This window comes from Magnolia sinica, chromosome 15 (assembly GCF_029962835.1).
Source record: "Magnolia sinica isolate HGM2019 chromosome 15, MsV1, whole genome shotgun sequence".
NCBI lineage: Eukaryota > Viridiplantae > Streptophyta > Magnoliopsida > Magnoliales > Magnoliaceae > Magnolia > Magnolia sinica.
In genome coordinates, this window is record NC_080587.1 from 53,244,462 (window position 1) to 53,263,190 (window position 18,729).

General features: G+C 36.7%; 1 protein-coding gene across 9 annotated transcripts; it reads right to left on the bottom strand.

Annotated features, from left to right (window-relative positions):
• Positions 1-9,836: 9,836 nt before the first annotated feature.
• Positions 9,837-18,143, bottom strand: LOC131227688 (uncharacterized). 9 transcript variants are annotated; one of them, XR_009162449.1, is made up of 6 exons: positions 17,647-18,124; positions 17,469-17,551; positions 13,429-13,500; positions 12,148-12,289; positions 10,592-11,468; positions 9,837-10,279 (listed from the first exon to the last, which is right to left on the bottom strand). XR_009162449.1 is itself a non-coding variant. In XM_058223478.1 (6 exons), exons 1-6 carry the CDS (start codon positions 15,862-15,864, stop codon positions 10,115-10,117), a joined length of 264 nt encoding a protein of 87 aa, XP_058079461.1. In that variant the 5' UTR covers positions 15,865-16,240; the 3' UTR covers positions 9,837-10,114. The 9 variants fall into 9 exon arrangements, 2 of the variants coding, with proteins under 2 accessions (XP_058079461.1, XP_058079462.1); XR_009162446.1 differs by having other exon boundaries at positions 10,603-11,468; positions 17,469-17,568; positions 17,647-18,120; XR_009162444.1 differs by having other exon boundaries at positions 17,469-17,568; positions 17,647-18,120.
• Between the last annotated feature and the right edge of the window lie 586 nt (positions 18,144-18,729).

An 18,729-nucleotide genomic window follows, 5' to 3' on the forward strand; every position in this document is an offset into this window, starting at 1 on the left:
ACGCTTGACTATTTCAAAATCTGTTTCTTGATTGATTGTCAAATCTACCGCAATCATATTTACTTGTGTTTGAGAAGACGATGCTCCTAATCCGTGAAATTTTTCTTGTTTTTCTTCATTCACTCTGATTAGAATCCGGATGCCTCTTCCATTATTCAATCCAGTCGGTTCTTCACAGTCGAAACCCATGTTCTTCATAATCTTTCTGCTGACGAGACTATATCTCTTCAAATCTTCAAATGTTAATCTTTCACAACTCACTTTATTATCAACTTTTTCTTCCGTCTTTGCCTCTAGATTCTTCAAGCTAGACTTGACATGAAATCTGTTAGGCATAAATGGGAATGGCTTGTTCCTTTTAGCATACGGCAACGGCACAGTGTAGTTTAACTATAGAATTTCCAACTGTTCAAGTGACAACAGTGTTAATGGAAGCTGTCCTAGTCGTCACTTACCTAAACAGTTCTATTCTCGCAACTTTATTTTCTATTGCCTCTATCTGACTATTTTTTATAACCTTATTCTTATCATCATTCTTTTTATCTTCAACTCCAAATCCGTCATAGTAGCTTGCGTCTGCAAAGAAGGATTCTACCTCTGTATATGGTCTTGCATCAACCATTACTTTATGTTGGATCTCATTCTTGTAATATTTGAAGCATTGATGTAAAGTAGACGGTACAATGCCAGATTAATGCATCCATGGTCTTCCCAAGAGGAGATTATAGGTCGTTACTGCATTGATGACATGACAAACAATGTTTGTGGTTAGTTCTCCTATTTCTAGCATCAATGTGATTTTTCCTAATGCTCCTTGTCCATCTTAGTTAAAGCCCTATATCATTATTCCACTAGGGCGCAAATGAGAGCGGCAATATCCGAGCTCATTTAACAATGTTAGTGGAAGCAAATTTACTACAGACCCATTGTCCAACATTATTCGTTTGACCGTGTTATCGCGAATATGACCCACAATCATTAGTGGTATGATATGCTCTTTGTCGGAAGTCAGATCATCATCAGAGAACGTAATAACAAGCATGCAATCACTTTTCGTGTTCTCCATCTCGACGAGCAGCGCTTTTCTGATGTTGTTATTGGACAATGCTTGAATCAAAGTTTGTCTGCAATCTTCCGATAATTGCAGTGTGTCATACACACTTAATCGAGCAGGGATGCCTTTTAAATGATTTACGAAATCATAGGTCACTTTTTCAACCTTATTCCTTTCTTCTTTTCCTTCATCAAGATGTGTTTCAAACGCTTCCCCTTCTATTATTTTTGATCTTTGTTTTCGAAGGGGGTTTGTTACCTTTTTGCCTAATCGCAACGTAATCACTACCGCTTTGCCCACATCCTCTGGAGATCTCGTGGTACTTACATTACAGCTTTCTTTCTTTTTGGATTCTGTCCTTTCATACACAACTTCCCGAGCGGACAATACATTCACCATCGCTTTTCTGCTTCTTCCTTTCTCCTTCCCTATCACAATCTCGCCTCTGTTTATCATCTTATGTTGTATATTCTTCAATGTGAAATAATTTTCTATGGGAAGTCCTAGCAGATGATGATAGTGGCAATAGTTCCTTTCTTTTGTTTTCTCTACCAGGACGCTTGGACAGAGGCAGTTCTATTGTTCCTGCGACCAATGGTTGATTTATCATGGGGGACGACATCTTCCCTTTCGAATGCATACCCTTCATGGGAATCAAGCGGTCTGGGTCTTTTATCGCCAACTCTCCCTCTGTAGCGGTTCGTTTCTTCTCTCTTTTCCATTCTCCATCTATCATGAGGAACATCATTTTTCTTCTTTCGATTAACGACATTCGCTATTAGTTTATTATGTCCTCTTCTCCCTGTCTCATTTTGGAATGCCTGCATTTTTCTAGTAATCAATTCAAGTGTGCGTGCTTTTGTGGCGAGGTCACGAATGGTCCTTATATCTGCACTCGTAAGACCAAATGCAATCCCTATTTCCATTGAATTTAAACACATCTTCACTTGTTCTTTTTATTCCGGTAACTGTCTACACGATGCCCCTAGAGTTTTCCATCGATCAATGAATTTTTCTACCAGTTCATTCTCCCTCTGTCACACGGAAGCTAATTCGGTGATGCTAACATCCTGATCAGACAAAAACAAATTCGACATGAATGCATCTTGCATCTGTTCCCAGGTCCTTATAGATTCTGAAGCCAGACTCGAGTACCATTGGAATGTCTTACCTATTTAAGAAGAACCAAACAACCATAAACAATATTGCGAAACAGTAGAAAAATTGCCCATAGTCGTTATGATATGCATAAGATGTTCCTCTGGAGATCCATCTCCATTGAACTTATGAAAATTCAGATGTTTAAAATTAGCGGGGAATCGCACGTCCTCCACTTCTCTGGGATACGGTGTCCTATATCGAAATCTTCCCGGATGCTCGCATTCCCTTTTAGTCCTGACGACCTCTGCTACTACTTGCCGCATTTTGTTTTGTGTTATTACCCTTGCTGCAAGAGTGGATCCATGTGATCCTATCCTCGGCGGTTGCGAGCCTTCAGGTTGTTGTTCGTATCCATTCATGGTAGCCATAACAGGAGAGGTTACGATCTGAGCCACATCATGTGCGAGGGTGACTAATGCCTCTTGGAGGCTCCTACATTCCTCCATTAGTGTTCTTTGCACCTATGCCATTTCGGTCATACGCTCGTCAGTAGTCGACAATGGGTTTTGAGTTAATCCTGCCATACATACGGCAACCTCTCCACTTCTTGACAAAGTCGTTGCTAGAGTGGGACAAGAGTGCATCGGCGTGAAAGGACTTGACGAGAGAGGACTCTAGTTTGACTCTTTGATACTCCCGTAAGATTCAGTCAATCTTAACATAGTTTGTGGAGGCATCGTTCGTGGTGATGCGGTGAGTTCTTCGAAGGATGATACATCTGCTACAGGCAACTTGCCCTTTTCTTTTCTATTACATCAGACATTTGCAACAGGCAGGGGTGGGAAGTCTTGCGATGTGAAAGAACAAGGGGATTTTCTCGGGTATAATGTTAGCGGGGACAGCACTGGGTTCCTCCTTGCAGCATTTCGTGTTACTGGTCCCCTGATCATCTGCGATGGGACTGATTTAAGAGCCACGCGAGCTTAGGTTCTTAACCTCCTTGGGAACACAATGATCCATTCATCATCATTATCTTACGCTAGGGGTGATACAAATATTACTCCGATAGTAGCTTGCGACATATCGCTTTTAGTCGAAGTCGATTGGTTCTTTTGATCTAAAGACTTATTGCGAACGTATTCTATCACGAACCCAGTTGGTATGAAATAGAAGATTGTTTTTCTTGCAATGGTTGTCATTGCAGTTTGAATGGATGGTAATTCCTGTCATAATAAGGTAGTATATTGTCAGTAAGCCTTTAATCAAATTTATACTTTATTTTGGAGATGAAGGAGAGGATGTTCTCCAGTGGAGTCACCATTTTATTTCGACAAGAAACGAATGCATTTGATTTAAGAGAATTATCTTATTCAATAATAACGAAGAAAAGATAGAGAGAACAATCATCACAATATGTTTTATTAATTCTGAATTCGTTTATATCCTCATTTATCCCTTCATTCTAAAATAAAGTACATGTAACAAAAGTACAAGAACCAAGTAAGTTCGAATATCAATTTCAGCAGCATTTTGGATCACAATACAATCTTCGAATCAAAGAAGTCATTATGCAGAAATAATATTATATTAATTAATCTCGTAGACTTAAAGAACTTTGTTCCTTTGGTATGAATCAACCCTTTCATAACATCCCGAGATGTCAATTCATCATTTGAAATTTACTGTCCGCGCAATAGACTTGTTGTGCAAATAGTAAACTAGCATTTTGTTTTGGTTGCGCAGTCATCATGTTGTGCACCGCGCAACAGGTACACTTAATACCTGCATCTTCTGAAGTTCTTGAAATCTTCTCTCTTGCTCTAGAAATCTTCGAATGATGCCAATGAAGGGAGATCAAAGGGGTATTTATAGGCTCCCACACGTGTGAACTCTCGTATTCACGCAATGCTTCTTCTCTGAATCTCATTGCGCGAACACCTTATTTCCATTGCACTCCGCGCAATGAGACTTCATCAACCTTCTGTTGCATGTCACGCAACCAACATTTATCAATTCTCATTTCTTTTCATTTTTCTTCTTTTTCTAAATTTTTGTACTCCAACACCATAAGGAAAAGAAATCAGATGATTTGCCGAAGGAAGCCAATTCAGCAGAATCTAGTGAAGGATTGGGTGGTTATGACGTGTTGTCAATGTCCAAGGTTGGTCATTTCTATCATGAGTGGATTTTGGATACGGGAGCATCACACTATATGTGTCCTCATTGGAGTTGGTTCACCACATATTGTGAGTATGATGGTGGTTTGGTTCTTATGGGCAATGATCATGCCTACAAGGTGGTAGGAATTAGTTCGGTTCCGTCCAATGTGAGGCACGTTCTAGATTTGAAGAAAAATCTGAGCTCTCTATGAACTCTAGATGCAGTCAGGTGCAAGTTCGTTAAATATAAAGGTGTCCTAAAAGTTTCAAAATGGGCACTCATAGTTATGAAAGCACAAAAAAGTAGAAATCTTTACAAGTTAATTGAAAATTCTATGTCGGGTTGAGCTGCAACATTTATAGTGGAGTCCACGTCGGTACGTTTACGGCAAGCGCACCTAGGCTACATAAGTGAGCGATGTGTGAAGGTATTTCTCGATCATCATTTAATTCGTAGTTTTAAAAGTTTTAATTTAGATATATGTAAGTATTGCATATATAGGAAATAATTAAGGTTAAGCTTCAAAATCGGAAAACATATTAGTAAAAGTCAGTGTATTATGTGCATTCATATGTGTGAGGGTCATGATAACATCTAAATATTGTATATTTATCCTCTCAATTGTATTAGTTTCCATGCATTCGAAGTTTTTAATTATTAACTAACATCTATTTTGTACATGAACACGGTAATCCAGGAAACAAAGACAAAATCATGCCTAAGAATGAGGATTAAAGCTTAAAAGATTAATCAAGAGAAAACTTCGAGAATTGGGAGTTATTAATGAAGAATTCACATGCCAAAAATTCAAGAAAATCAAGCACAAAAGTTGGAGAAAAGATTGAAAAATCACACAGTGCAAATAACAAAAAAAAACAGACCATTTAGTCCCACCTAAGGTTCGTTCAGTCTGACCGAATATGCATAGAATAGTCTAGCAATAAATTATGATTTTCAGACTTAATTCGGCTCGACTTTAGGTGCGACGAAGCCAAGTTTGATGCCACCGAAGGGAGGTTCGGTGCAACCTAAGGAGGACAGAGACTTCAGATGAAAATGGGAGAAATTCGACTGCAACTGAGCACTAATTCGGTGCAACCGAAGGTATGCTCCGTGCAGCCGAAGCATAACAAAAGTTCCAAAATTGAAGTCGGTTTCAAGTCGGTGTGAACTTTTCCAATTTAAGGAGACGTTTTAAACTTTCTTCGGTACGAATTAAGGTAGAAGAGATAGAGTAAGGAGTTGTGGAGCTTCTTCGAAGTCATCCTCCTCTAATCCTTCGATTATATTCAATTCTTATATTTTCTTTTTTATTCTTAGTTCAATCTTGTCCTTGATTGGCTAATCTCTTATCTAAGGCTAAGGAATAAACATTTTGATAAATATTTAATGTTTAATTTTTTTTCTTCAATGAAAATTAAGGTTTTTATGTTGAATTGTGATTGGATGTGATTGAATTCCTAGATTGGGGAAGGAATCAATCTGTAAAGTTATTTGATCTATTGTCGCATCTGGGTACATTATATACTTTCAATTCCCTGCAATATAATTATCTAAATCTTCATGAGAGATCAAGCCTATCATGATTTTAATATATGTTGGATGTTTTTAATTGATATTAATGTGTTGTCTTCCGATTATAACCTATTGGAATCCAGTTCTAGTTGAGTTGTCAACTAAAGAAGACAAATTGAATTCAAAGTCTATTAATTGGGGATTCTTGAATCATTAGTTCTTCTTATCATTCTTTTCAAAACTCTACTTCACTGGATTAAAAACCTAGACCAACCGTTTTTCGTTGAATTAGTTCTTAATGTATTTTCACAAAATTCCATGTGGATTTGACCTCGGTCTTACTGAGTTATTACTACATCGCAACCCCATACTTGGAATTGTCAACCCTTGGATTTGATCAGGCCATCACCCATTGTTTCTAGAGGAGGGTCGTCATTCTTCATTACATTCACTTACTATTTCTCTAAAAATGTTTAGGTTTACTTTATGAAGCATAAATCTGATATTTTCACCACTTTTAAAATGTGGAAGGCAATGGTTGAATAACATATAAGGCATAAGGTGAAAATTCTAAGGACAAGTGATGGCTGAGAATTTACTTCTAGAGAATTTAGTCGATATTGTAACAATGAGATGATAGTGAGGCACAACATAGTGATGCATGCACCAGAGTAGAATGGTATGGTTGAATGTATGAACTGGACCATTTTGGAAATAGCCCAGAGTATGTTGAGTAATGTTGCATTGGACAAGGAGTTATGGGCTAAGGCCTTCTCTACGGCTTGCTATTTAGTGAATCGATCTCTCCCTACAACTATTGATTATAAAATTTTAGAAAAAGTATAAAATGGTTAAGTAGTTAATTACTTGGAGTAGAGGATATTTAGTTGTGATGCTTACTCTCGTGTACCGTCAATTAAGAGAGATAAGCTAGACCAAAGGGCTAAAAAGTGTACTTTTATCAGCTATGGTGATGAGGTGAAGGATACATATTGTATAACCGAGTTTCACAAAAAATCACATTTAACCAGGATGTCAAGTTTAATGAAGGTTCCTTGTTTCGAAAAAATGGGCACAAGGAAACAAATAAAAAATAAAAAATCAACGATTGATTTTGAAATGGACAAAGTTAAAAGACTTGAAGAAGTTGCGCAAAAAATAAACGTACATGTAAAGGTAGAGCATCCACCTGTCAGAAGAAATCCACTAAGGGATCGTAGTTTACAATTGAGATACAGGAATGACTCAAACATTGCATTTACTCTCATTACTGATGAGGGAAATTCGTCTACTTTTCATGAAGCACTTGAAAACAAAGATGTTGAGAAGCGAATGATAGTGATGAATAATAAGATGGACTTTCTGTACAAGAATGAAATATGGGAGCTGGTAGAGTAGTGCATTGGGCGAAAAGTGATTGGTTGCAAGTGGATTTACTATAAGAAACTACATAGGTACAATGATAAAATGGTAGCTAAGGGTTATGCTCAGGAGGGTGTCGACTTCGGTGAGATATTCACGTCAATAGTAAAGCAAGCATCTATCAGATTTATATTGGCGTTGCTTAGCCATAATAATCTGAAACTGGAATACTTTGATGGGAAGACTCCATTTCTACATGGGGAAGTATAAGAGCATATCTACATGAAGCAACATAAAGGGTTCGAGGTGCAAAGAAAGGAGAATATGGTTTACAGTTTAAAGAGGTTGTTGTGTGGCCTAAAACAATTGTCTAGGCAGTGATATAAGAAGCTTGATTCTTTCATGTTAAGTTAGCATTTTATCGAAAGTGAATTCGATCATTGTGTCTATTTTAGATTACTAAATGACAGGGAATTCATTATTTTGGTGTTGTATGTTGATGGTATGCTTATTGTCAGCCATAACATGTCTGAAATCAATGTATTCAAGACTCGGTTATCCAGGACATTTAAGATGAAAGATCTGAGGGCTGCAAAGCAGAATCTTGACATTAATATACACAGAGACAGGGAAAGGAGCGGGCTATGGTTGTCTCAGGAGTATCTTAAGAAAGTCTTGGTCAAATTTGGACTAAAAAAGGCTAAACCAGTTAGCACACCCCACGCTACTCACTTCAAGCTGTTTTTGGAGCAATGTCTTACATTAGATAAAGAGAAGTCGTATATGTTTCATTTGCCCTACTCGAGTGCAGTTAGCAGTCATACATATGTCATGGTCTGTACTTAACCAAATATTTCACATGTGATGGATGTTGTGAGCTTATACATGTCAAGCCCCGGCAAATAATATTAGGAGGTAATGAAATGGTTACTTCATTACATACAAGGTATAACAGACTACGTCTTGACATTCAGAAATTATGAGGAGAAATGTGTAGGTTATGTGGATTTGAATTATGCATTAAATATGGATAATAGAATATCGACTTCCGGTTACTCGTGGTTGTACTTTCCATAACTGAGGTTGAATACATGACAGATTCAAGGAAGTTGTTTAGTTGAAAGGGATAATGAATGAGTTGAGCCTCCAGAAGAAAGTCGTTCATGGGCATTGTGACAGCGAGAGCGCTATCAATTTGGAAAAAAAAAACTCAACGTATCACTCCCGGACTAAACACATCAATGTTCATCATCATTTTATCCGCCAGATGTTAAAGGAAAGTGGTGTCACTGTTGAGAAGATTCACAACAACGAGAATCTGATGAACATGCTTACAAAGGCTGTTCCTGCAAAAAAGTTCAAGTTTTGCTCGACTTCTCCATGCTTGGTAAAGAAGAAATGAAGTCAAAGTGTGCACAAGAAGCGATGATGATGGTGTTACTATGAAGATAATTAGAGATGGTGATAGCAACTTGAAGCAACGAAGCTGGAGGATTAAAGCCACGGTAGATATTGATGATCAAGTGCCTTTAATCTGGTGCAACTTTCTTTCTTGGTTCAACCAAGGTATGTTTCGGCTGACCGTATCACACTGTGAAGTTTTCGGTCAACCAAAGTTTCAATTGGGTCAACCAAACAGGCACGTTAGTTTTTGCACAATTGTGGGTTTTGTTTCCTAATTTTATATAGTAGTATATAAGCACGTCCATAGATGTAATTAGGGTAATGCTAGAAATGTTTTAGAGACTAGCATGATTTTTTTTTGGATTTAAAGGAGAAAGTTAGGGTTTGTATTGTAAGTTGTTTCGTCTCTTATATTCTTCTGATTACAGTGGATTGATTGTCACTTTGTACCATAGTTCTTTTCCTGCAAGGGTTTTCCACATAAAATTTGTGTTTCCTATATTTGCTCATTCCTCTTCTTTTACTATCGCATGCTTGATTCTGTCCAAGGTTGCTTTCGCGCCCAGGAGGTATCAATGCCCAACAAAACCCTTTGTACATAGGTGAATTTTTTTTTTTTTTTTTTTTTTTTGTTTTTTAAACTTAAAAGACTACTTTGTGGAGAATTGGATGTGTATTCCATTAAGATAACTAAATTATATACAAGAGCATGTGTAGACTAAGCAAGTACCTATATGTACAGATAAAGATTACACACACACACACACACAAAGCCGTTCCTACCATTTAGGAACGGCTTTCACCCCTAAATAGGGTGTTTGGTTAAATAGGGCGTCGCAAAAAATTAGGAACGGTTTACGGTTGAAAACCATTTCAAAATTGTTCCTAAAATAGGGCATCACACCCCATTTTTAATTTTTAGGAACGGTATTTTTTTCTTATTTTGGAACGGGTTTAAACCAAAAAACTGTTCAACTACAAGAAAAGGCTAATAAAATTGTAGCAGCACATTATACAATTTCAAGCACAAGAGAAAAGCCTGCATCATTAGTAAAGATTCACCAAAATGCATAGTGAATAAACCTTGACAAAAAAAAAACTTCCGAGTTAATATTACCTCTTTCTCCAAAACAGGGATGTATTTGAAGTCAATTTGACTATAGTCTTTTAACCATCTATGGGCTCAAGATCTTAGTCCCACCACCTAAAACAACTTTTAACCTGACTTCCTTCATGTCAATTGCAATGGAAAGTGAACATTGGGTTAATATTCAAGTGAAGATTATAGTCAACATTGGCTTCAAACACACTTGAAATCTCAGTACTAGCTCGTGTGAAACTAAGTCATACTTCAGAATTATCAATCAAGCATGATTATAAGACCATAGCTTCTATATGATTGTAAAAAGAACATGAAAAGCTTATATCCAAATAAGGATGTACTCCGAGGAATTGTAGCCAGTGGCACCATATCCTATCAAAACCCGCCACATAAAACAACTTTCAACCTGACTTCGTTCATGTCAGCTGCAATGGAAAGTGGAAATTGGGTTAATATTTCAGAGAGAGTGGTCCAACAAACAGAACAAACTTGAACACAGAAGAGATATCATATCCTCTCTCACCGTTTTCCATTTATAATAGTTCTGTTGGTTCAAGATCTGGGACCACAGTTGCCAAATCCTGCACAACAATATTGAGAATAGACAATTTCTTATAAGACCCTCCGCATCAATCCAATATAATATTCCTGACACAACCTTCAAACCATAATCACCTTCTCTTCTCTATTTTTTTCGAAATAAATAGATGGTTGATGGTTTTTCTTTTTTCTTTTTCTTTTTAAGGAAAGGTGGAATCATTCCACCTGAATTTTATTTATGTGAAACTAGAATGAACAGCCATAATGACCTATAACATCAAAAGATCAAGTATTTTGAAACAATGCCAAGATTAACTTTTCATTTCTTCGACACAATAAAAAGGAATGGTTACCATATGGGTACCTTGCAACATGTATCTTGGAGCTAAGAAAGCTATGAACATAGACGTTGAATAGTCTGAAAAGGAAAAGAAAAGATGAAAACCATCATCCTGAATAAAACCATAGTGAAGGTAAAGGACAAATTCTGTTAGCAATATAAAGATGGAAATGGGCATGGAGCTTCAAAACATTCTGTTGATTCTCCCTTGCTAACTAATTAGAATTTGTATAATTTCTCATTTGTGTAACATAAAAGGGAAAAAAGGCATGTGGTTTCCTACCTCAGGTTTGTGCTTTAAAAATAGAAAGAATTACAGGCAAGAATCCCATCTTAGTAGCGAAATGAACTATCCCAAGCAATCCTTTCAGATGTTGCAAAGATGCAATCCTCAGCAGTTTTCATGGACAACACAAGTATACAAGGAAAAGTCCAACAAGAACATTAACGAAACAAAGGCAACAAGCATCTAACCAGTTTTCATGAAGAAACTGATTTGATTGCAATTAGCCAATCAAATCAGGGGTCTTTCTACATGATCCAAACATTCTATTTGATTTACCTTATAAATGGAGGACATCAAAAAAAATAAACACGAATTATATTTCAACTACAGAAAACATGAAATTCATAAATTAATAAATAAATAAAACTACTACAGATACTAAAAGAAGTCAGATATAAAAGAATCACAATTTCTCAACAAGGAAATATCTAGCAAATTAAGGATCGGAAGAATCTTACCATTCAGAAAGACATGGCAGCAAATCAAGAGCAGAAGGAAATGGAGAAGAGAAGAAGAGAAACTACTGTTTAAAAAGATATTTTGAAACAAATATACAGTATCTGCAATGCAAAGGGCTAGTTTAGAGAGGCCTTCATAAGAGTATCTGCAATAGAGTTGGCCTACATCAGGCTATAAGCTGAAACAAATAGATATGCTTATTAAAACATAACGAAGTACTCATTGTAGTGTGTGTGGCTGTGAACAGGTCATTCTCTTGCTTGCTTTACCTTGTACTTTGAGTTATATGGTACTAAGGCAGCGTATGGTGCTTGATATGCAGGCACTGAGAAATTATACACATGAACAAAACTTAAGTTAAACTGACTAACTTGTGAATCCCACAGTTACCGAGTCACTCGGAGATTGGTTGGACAATTACCTTAAAAAAAAAGATAGGTTGAACAATCCTAACTTCTAATCCATGGACACTTGTTTGTGGCAATAGGACTGTTGGGCATGAAAACATTTTTAATCATCCAATAACTGTCCACCATTTTGATAGTCAGACAATCAGATGGTTTAATTTTTGGTTCATGATATATCTAAACTGGGAACCATTATTTGAACAGTTTAATTTGACTTGTATGGCTTGCATGCAATTTAAGTAATTTGTAAGTGCCTGAATATCATCTATTACACTCTGTTACACCGTAAAAAGTATTGCACTTCATACATTTTCTTTCTCTTCTAATAAAGTCTACAATTTATCCCAAAAAAAAAAAAAAAACTATCATTCTTTTAGCCATAACCAACTTAACTCCACATGGTAGGGATTGATGCACCTTGCTGTCCCCAACCTGGGTAAAGGAGGGTTGATGTCAAACAGAGTCATTGTTCAACTTTAGCCATGAGAACTGAGCTATCTCCAAATAGATGTGACAAGGCTATTATGGTCTAAAAGCTGGTTGGCCTGGATCCAAGGTACTATAGAAAATTGAAAGTGTAAGAAAATGCTGCCCATTCAATAATTCTACTACATTTGTCTACAACAGTGCCTGTACAAATAAAGAACAATAAAAAAAAAAAAAGGGATTATTCACATTGAACAAGCCTAGGAAGCAATTTGCAGCAGAAAATGGTCATGAACTCAAATAATAATGGTCATTGGGAACTTAGAATAAAAGCTCTAAGGCAAGAAATTCGATGCTCATCAGGAAGATCTCAATTCCCAAGATCAACATGATTTGCTAACACCAAAGGCAAATAAGATACTTGTATACTGACTGCTAGGGATTAGCATCCCACCAAAAGCATAAACAAAACAACCATGATGGATTTAAGTGAGAATTTTATTTTCAATAATCTTTTCTTCAAGAAATTTATGAAGAGGCTACTAACAAGGTGGAACATTGCCTAGAGATTGCGGCTGGAAGAACTTTGTACCAGTCGACACCTTGAAATGTGTTCTAAACTCAATGAACAGTTTAGATCATTCTGTTGAACTGTATAAATTACATGATGCAACTAGGAAAACTATAATTCACCAGTTTTGTTGTGGCCGCTGGTGAAAATGCGCCGGTAATACATGTATTTTTTGTAGTGCGACATGGAGAAAAGGCCAAAAATGTCCAAAAAATCTGTGGCCGGATTTAAAAGAAATCTAAAACAGGAAGACCTGCCATGTGGTCTCGTCTCATCCTCACTCACCATTTCCAGATTCGTTGAAAAAGAAGAATAAGATGGAGCACCTTTTTAATAAAGTGATTAAAAAACAACAAAGAGGAGTTGTATGATACTCAGATTGCGTATGACGCATGATACGCAGGCACACATAAATTTTACACGTGGCATATATTAACGCAAATAAAACAGATTAGATTGGGCAGCCCACTATCTCCAAGTCACAAACCCAATATTGACGGGCCTAATAGACCGAAAAAAAAAAAAAAAAAAAAAAAAAAAGAAGAAGAAGATGTAAAACCTCAAACACCATGAACCTCAATAAGCATTTCCGGAATAAATAGAGAAATAAGTGTGTTACAAGTGAAAATATAACCAAAGGGAACAGACAGCAGTCCATGGTACTAGTGCATGGTATATTAGAAATAAGCATAATTACTTACCTGTCAACCAGGATGTTCTGAATGATAAGGTTTGACATAGAATGGCCATACTCAGGGTGATAGATAACATTCCTACATAAATGAAAAGTTTACCACCATAGTTAAGTAAATACCATAGGTCTAACTGATGGAGAATGAGAAACAATCTAATCCTAAGTCCCCAACAACTAACCAGTAGGAAGAAACTGGTAAGGATGAAAAGAATTTACATGCATAATGTGGTGTGATGCCAAACATCGAGTTGCAAGTATTCATCTCGATAAAAGAGAAAAAGGAAGAAATTAAAGTTAGAAGGTTTCCAATATAGCCTATCATTTTAACAAACAAATAGAAACAAGGCTAAGGTCTCAACCAGATTAAAAGCTTTCATTAGATACCACAAAATTATAATATACTAACAACCACCGCATGCATGTATACTTATACCTTGATCAAGACTGTCCAACTCCAAAACATGCTCCACCAACCATGGATGGCTGGAAGTTGCTTGAAAAAATAACATAAATAATAAATAAAATAATATAAGACAGTATAATTACTAATCTGGAAACAAGATGCTTGAACCCCAACCTGAGAAACATGAGTTTGGTTGAGGAATACATATGCAGGAACCAAAAAGTTCCACCTTTTCCACCACAAATTGATTCCCTGGAATGTCTCAGGTTGGACTTGAAATGTACCCAATAATGATTTAGGGAAACAACATCGCACATACCTGAAGAAAGGGCATCCAAAGGAAGCACTACAACTGAATCCAAACCCATTTACCTTTATCAAAAATATCTTACTTGAAAAGGGAATCATGCCAGGATTTTTCCAAATGAAATACATATGACAAATCAAGATCTTTCAATGTGGTGCACTCATCAATTTTACACTTGTTCGTAGATATTCCTTGAGATGATCCTTTTAAATCATAACGACGGTGGATTCGTAGTTCTATGCAGAACATATTTCTTTCTAAGTGGCTGATTTGCCTTAATTTGTTCAAACACCTTTACTTACAATCCTTCTAATAGACAGCCAACTTTTCTCATAGTTGCAAAATGAATTACATAAATCTAAACTCATTAGAAATACATATCTGAATTAAGGTCCTAATTGTTTGGGAGAGAAATCCTACTTTCTTGGATTTTTTTTAATTTTATTATATATATATATATACAAAAGGTATTAGAATCTAAAAACTAAGGAGTTTGGATTCTCCAAAGTATACCTTGTGTAAATGAAGAAGCTTACAGAAAGGTGCAATTTTCCAATGCCTTTCTTTTCATCTCCTGCTCAAAATAAAACAGACAGGGGTTATGCTATTTGATACGAGCAGAGCCACAACCATTCAGCCAGATCATAAAGGTTAAAACATTGTTGGTAGAAAAGCCATAAAGTGGATACAATTTACATCTAGATTGTGAAGAAAACAAAAATGTGAGTATAGCCAACTAAAAATGTAAATTAGATGAATTAAAACCTTTGAATATACATGATATAGAAATGTTAACTGACCAAAACCTACTGCTAAAAAAGAAGATACCCTTTAATTCCTGTTGTCCTTTTTTTTTGGAAAGATTCAATTCCTAATGTCTTTAAGCACTTGTATTTGCAGGAAATGAATAACTGTGTCAAGGACGAAAATTGATTCGGTGATTTTACAATGTCCAAGAGCAATGTAATTAACTGGATCATAAGTGTCACCATTTGAATAAATCACATCACCATCGCTAGGCCCTGAAGAAATATAATTATAATAAAACAGATCATACAAGGTTTCCTAGAGTAATATATATCAGTTTTCTAGGGAAAAATAGACCTAGCGTGTTTGACCAGTTGGACTGAACCCCCAACAAAATCTGGCTGAGGTCCTTTTTTGGTTTACATTTTCAAACTCAACAAATGCAACTGCAGCTATAAGATATCAATTTCAGAAATGAAAATAGAAAGACTGGTTGACAAGCGATTCCATACCCTTGTACAAGGCCAACTACAAACATATTTTTGGAAAGACGATGAAAATTTTATTGGGAGCACAATAGGCTCAAAATGCTACAAATCTACAGCTCATACAATGAGTAATTACTATATTAAAAGATCATTTTCCAACAAACCCATTAGGAATCTCTCAAGAAAGTTTGGAAGAAAATGAGACCGAAGCATCATACTTGAATGCAAGCTCATAAAATAAAACATACAACAAAATTCAAAGATACCAAAGGAATGAACCGCTGATCCCCAAAAATAATGCAAACCATATAAGAGTTACTGTAAGAAAAATAATTTTCTGAAGTCGTGTTGCCTCTAGAACAGAACAGATGCCGCACTGAGTGAAAGGTCCAGCCATCGGGTCAGATAACAAGAAATGGCTGAACTCTAACAATCTCATCCCACACTGCCTCATCCACCCCAAAATGGAAACCGTTAGAGATTCGTACCTAGGTACATGATGATCAGCAAGAAGGTTCAAACTAATCTGGGTTGTCAGACCACCCAAGAAACTCAATGGAACTTCTGATCCGAGACCAAGGTGATGAAACTATAGCAGCAGTACAAGAGTAGTTTGTAATCCTGATGGCCATGTTTTCTTATGAAAGAGAATGCATCAGGCAGCATCCTTTCTGCATTGGGACTTGGACATGTTTTATCCACAACATCTGAATACATACCATCAATATCATGGGGTGGCTTTGGGATTCTTGAATTGTTAGAAAGCCAAGTGTTTTGGACCGAGTTGATGTCAGAGCCATTTTCGCATCAGAATATGCCTTCAGAAGTTCCCTGCATAGGGATCTCGTCACCTGGGGATGCTTGAGACCACATTTCCTATACACAATGAAACAATTTTTTGTTAAGAATAACTCCTTTGTGATAGCCAAAGGAATACCCCAAGATTTAAAAATAAATAAATAAATAAAGAAACTCAATAATCCCATTAAGCTCAATAATCCCATCAAACTCAAGCATTCCATGAATGATGCAGAATCTATTGTTGTGTTTGGATGCACTATTGTATTGAATTGCCAAGAGATGGCTCATATAGTTTCCTGCAGCAGGATTGGCCCTTTATGATTTTATGAGCTGATCCTGCTATTTGCGTAGTTTCCAGTTTTGGGTTAGTGATATTCTTTAGAACCTGGGGTAGGATGGCGAAAGTGAATTCTCTTTAGAGACATACAGTTAGCTTAGGAAAGGATTAGTGCAATTGACTCTATTTGGATTTGGGTGTTCTCAGCCAGTTGTCATTAGATACCTTATTCCAGTTAACACATCAACAGAAGAGAAATTGATTTATGAAAGCTTTAAAAATAAATTGATGACTCGTGACGTGAATATGCCCTGAAGTAATACTTCAATATTAATGATTCACAGATTATATCAACCAAAGACATGAAGGTAGTAAAAAGAAGAAAATAAAGTTCTTCAAGATCGATCGAGATCCAGTTCTACATTCAGGATCATGATCCAAATCACAATCCATATTTTTATAGTGCTTGCTGTATGGACCGCTTTACATGGTAAAAGTTTCCATTCTTTAAAAGTATGTGATGAAGAAAGAGACTTTTTGTTATACTCATAAATTGCACTGAAATTCATTACAACATTACAATGATGCAAAAGCCCTGTACAAACAACATAGTCAGAGTCCTTACAAGCCCATTCCTGCAGCCAGGCCATTGTCTATGAACATCAGTAGTTGAAAAACCAAAAAGTTGTATGGTCAACCTAACACAAGATGAAGGCACAACAATAGGTCATGGTTAAGCTCCCTTTCAAGAAATCACTGCATTGTTATAAAATATCAAAAAAAAAAAAAAACCTAGCCAATATAATGGCAGATTTTTTATTGCTCTGTGTTTCCAACAAAAAGACGTTACCAGCACTCAATTACATATGTAATTTCAAATTCTAACTGGAATCACATCTACTGGACCAATTAACAAAACCAACCATATGAAAGGATCAAAAGAAACAAGAATTGTAAACCCATTAAAATCTAGGCCATCAAACAAAGGAATCATGAAATGACTAGGAATTTAGCATCGGAATACCTCAGTAAGCTTATCGAGAGTTGTCAGGGGATTGGTTTCCTGCATAGGTTTGCCGAAGATCCTCGTAAACATGGTTTCATCCTCTGCTAAGATCCCCAGCCTTGGATAAGAAGGAAGAGATTTCAAAATCCTAAATCCAGATGGAAGAATTGCAGGTGATTCTCCAGGCTATCCGTACCTTGGAATTAAAATCGATCGCGCTTTCTAGGTCTTTTTTCCCTGAAGAATCGAATTGAAGAAATCGGATTAAATGGAATTGGATTTTGAGGGTGGAAAGAGGGAATTTGCCCATTGCTCGTGGGAATACGAAACGAAGAAAATGGAGACGAGTTGACGGGATTACAAATTTGGTGGAGAGAGAGTACAGCAGTACTAGGGAGAAGATAAAAATCAGAGACATCTTTTTGTTTTTTTACATTCGAAATGTTTACGAGAAATCCACCCCGTCCATACGTTTTGCAAGCTCATTTTAGTACGTGAGACAAAAAACGAAGTGTATCCAACACTCAACTGCGCCACACGAGAGGAAACAGTGGAAATTCTATGAGAACCGTTGAAGCATTGTTATGACCATAAAAGTTTCGTACAGGCAATCTTTCTGATGTTTTCACTTCATCCTATCGAGAATGACCTTATAAACGGTTTGGATAGCATATAAACATCAAGGTGAATCCCATAATGGTTTCAATGGTTGGAATTTCTTTCCCTAAATTTTCCTCTCGTGTGACCCATTTAAGTTTTTTATCCACATAAGTTTTGTTTTCAACTCCTAAAAAGAGCTCGCAAAACGGACGGACAGAATGAATTTCTCACAGACATTGTAGTGGGCGCCACTCATCATCCTTGCGCACGAAATTCATGTGGAAGGCTTTCACAGGAAAGAGAAATTTACGACTGTGGACCCCACCTTTTATCCAGCGGTTTTTTGGAGGCAATACAAACTTAGAATACGCAGTTGGACCTCCTCGTACGGAGTCGGAATTTCAGGACGAAAATACCCCTCCTCCTGACGGAAACGGATTCGGTACTCCCCCTGCCACCAGCTAATGGCGGACTGTCGGCGTTCTGTGATCCCCACCATGATGTATGCTTTTCATCCATGCTGTCCATACATTTTTCCACATCATTTTATGGTATGAGACCAAAAATGAGGTACATCCAAATCTCAAGTGTACCACGTTACATGAAACAGTGTTGAATGAGCGTCAACCACTAGAAACCATTAGAGGGCCATAAAAATATAGGATGAACTTGATTTTTG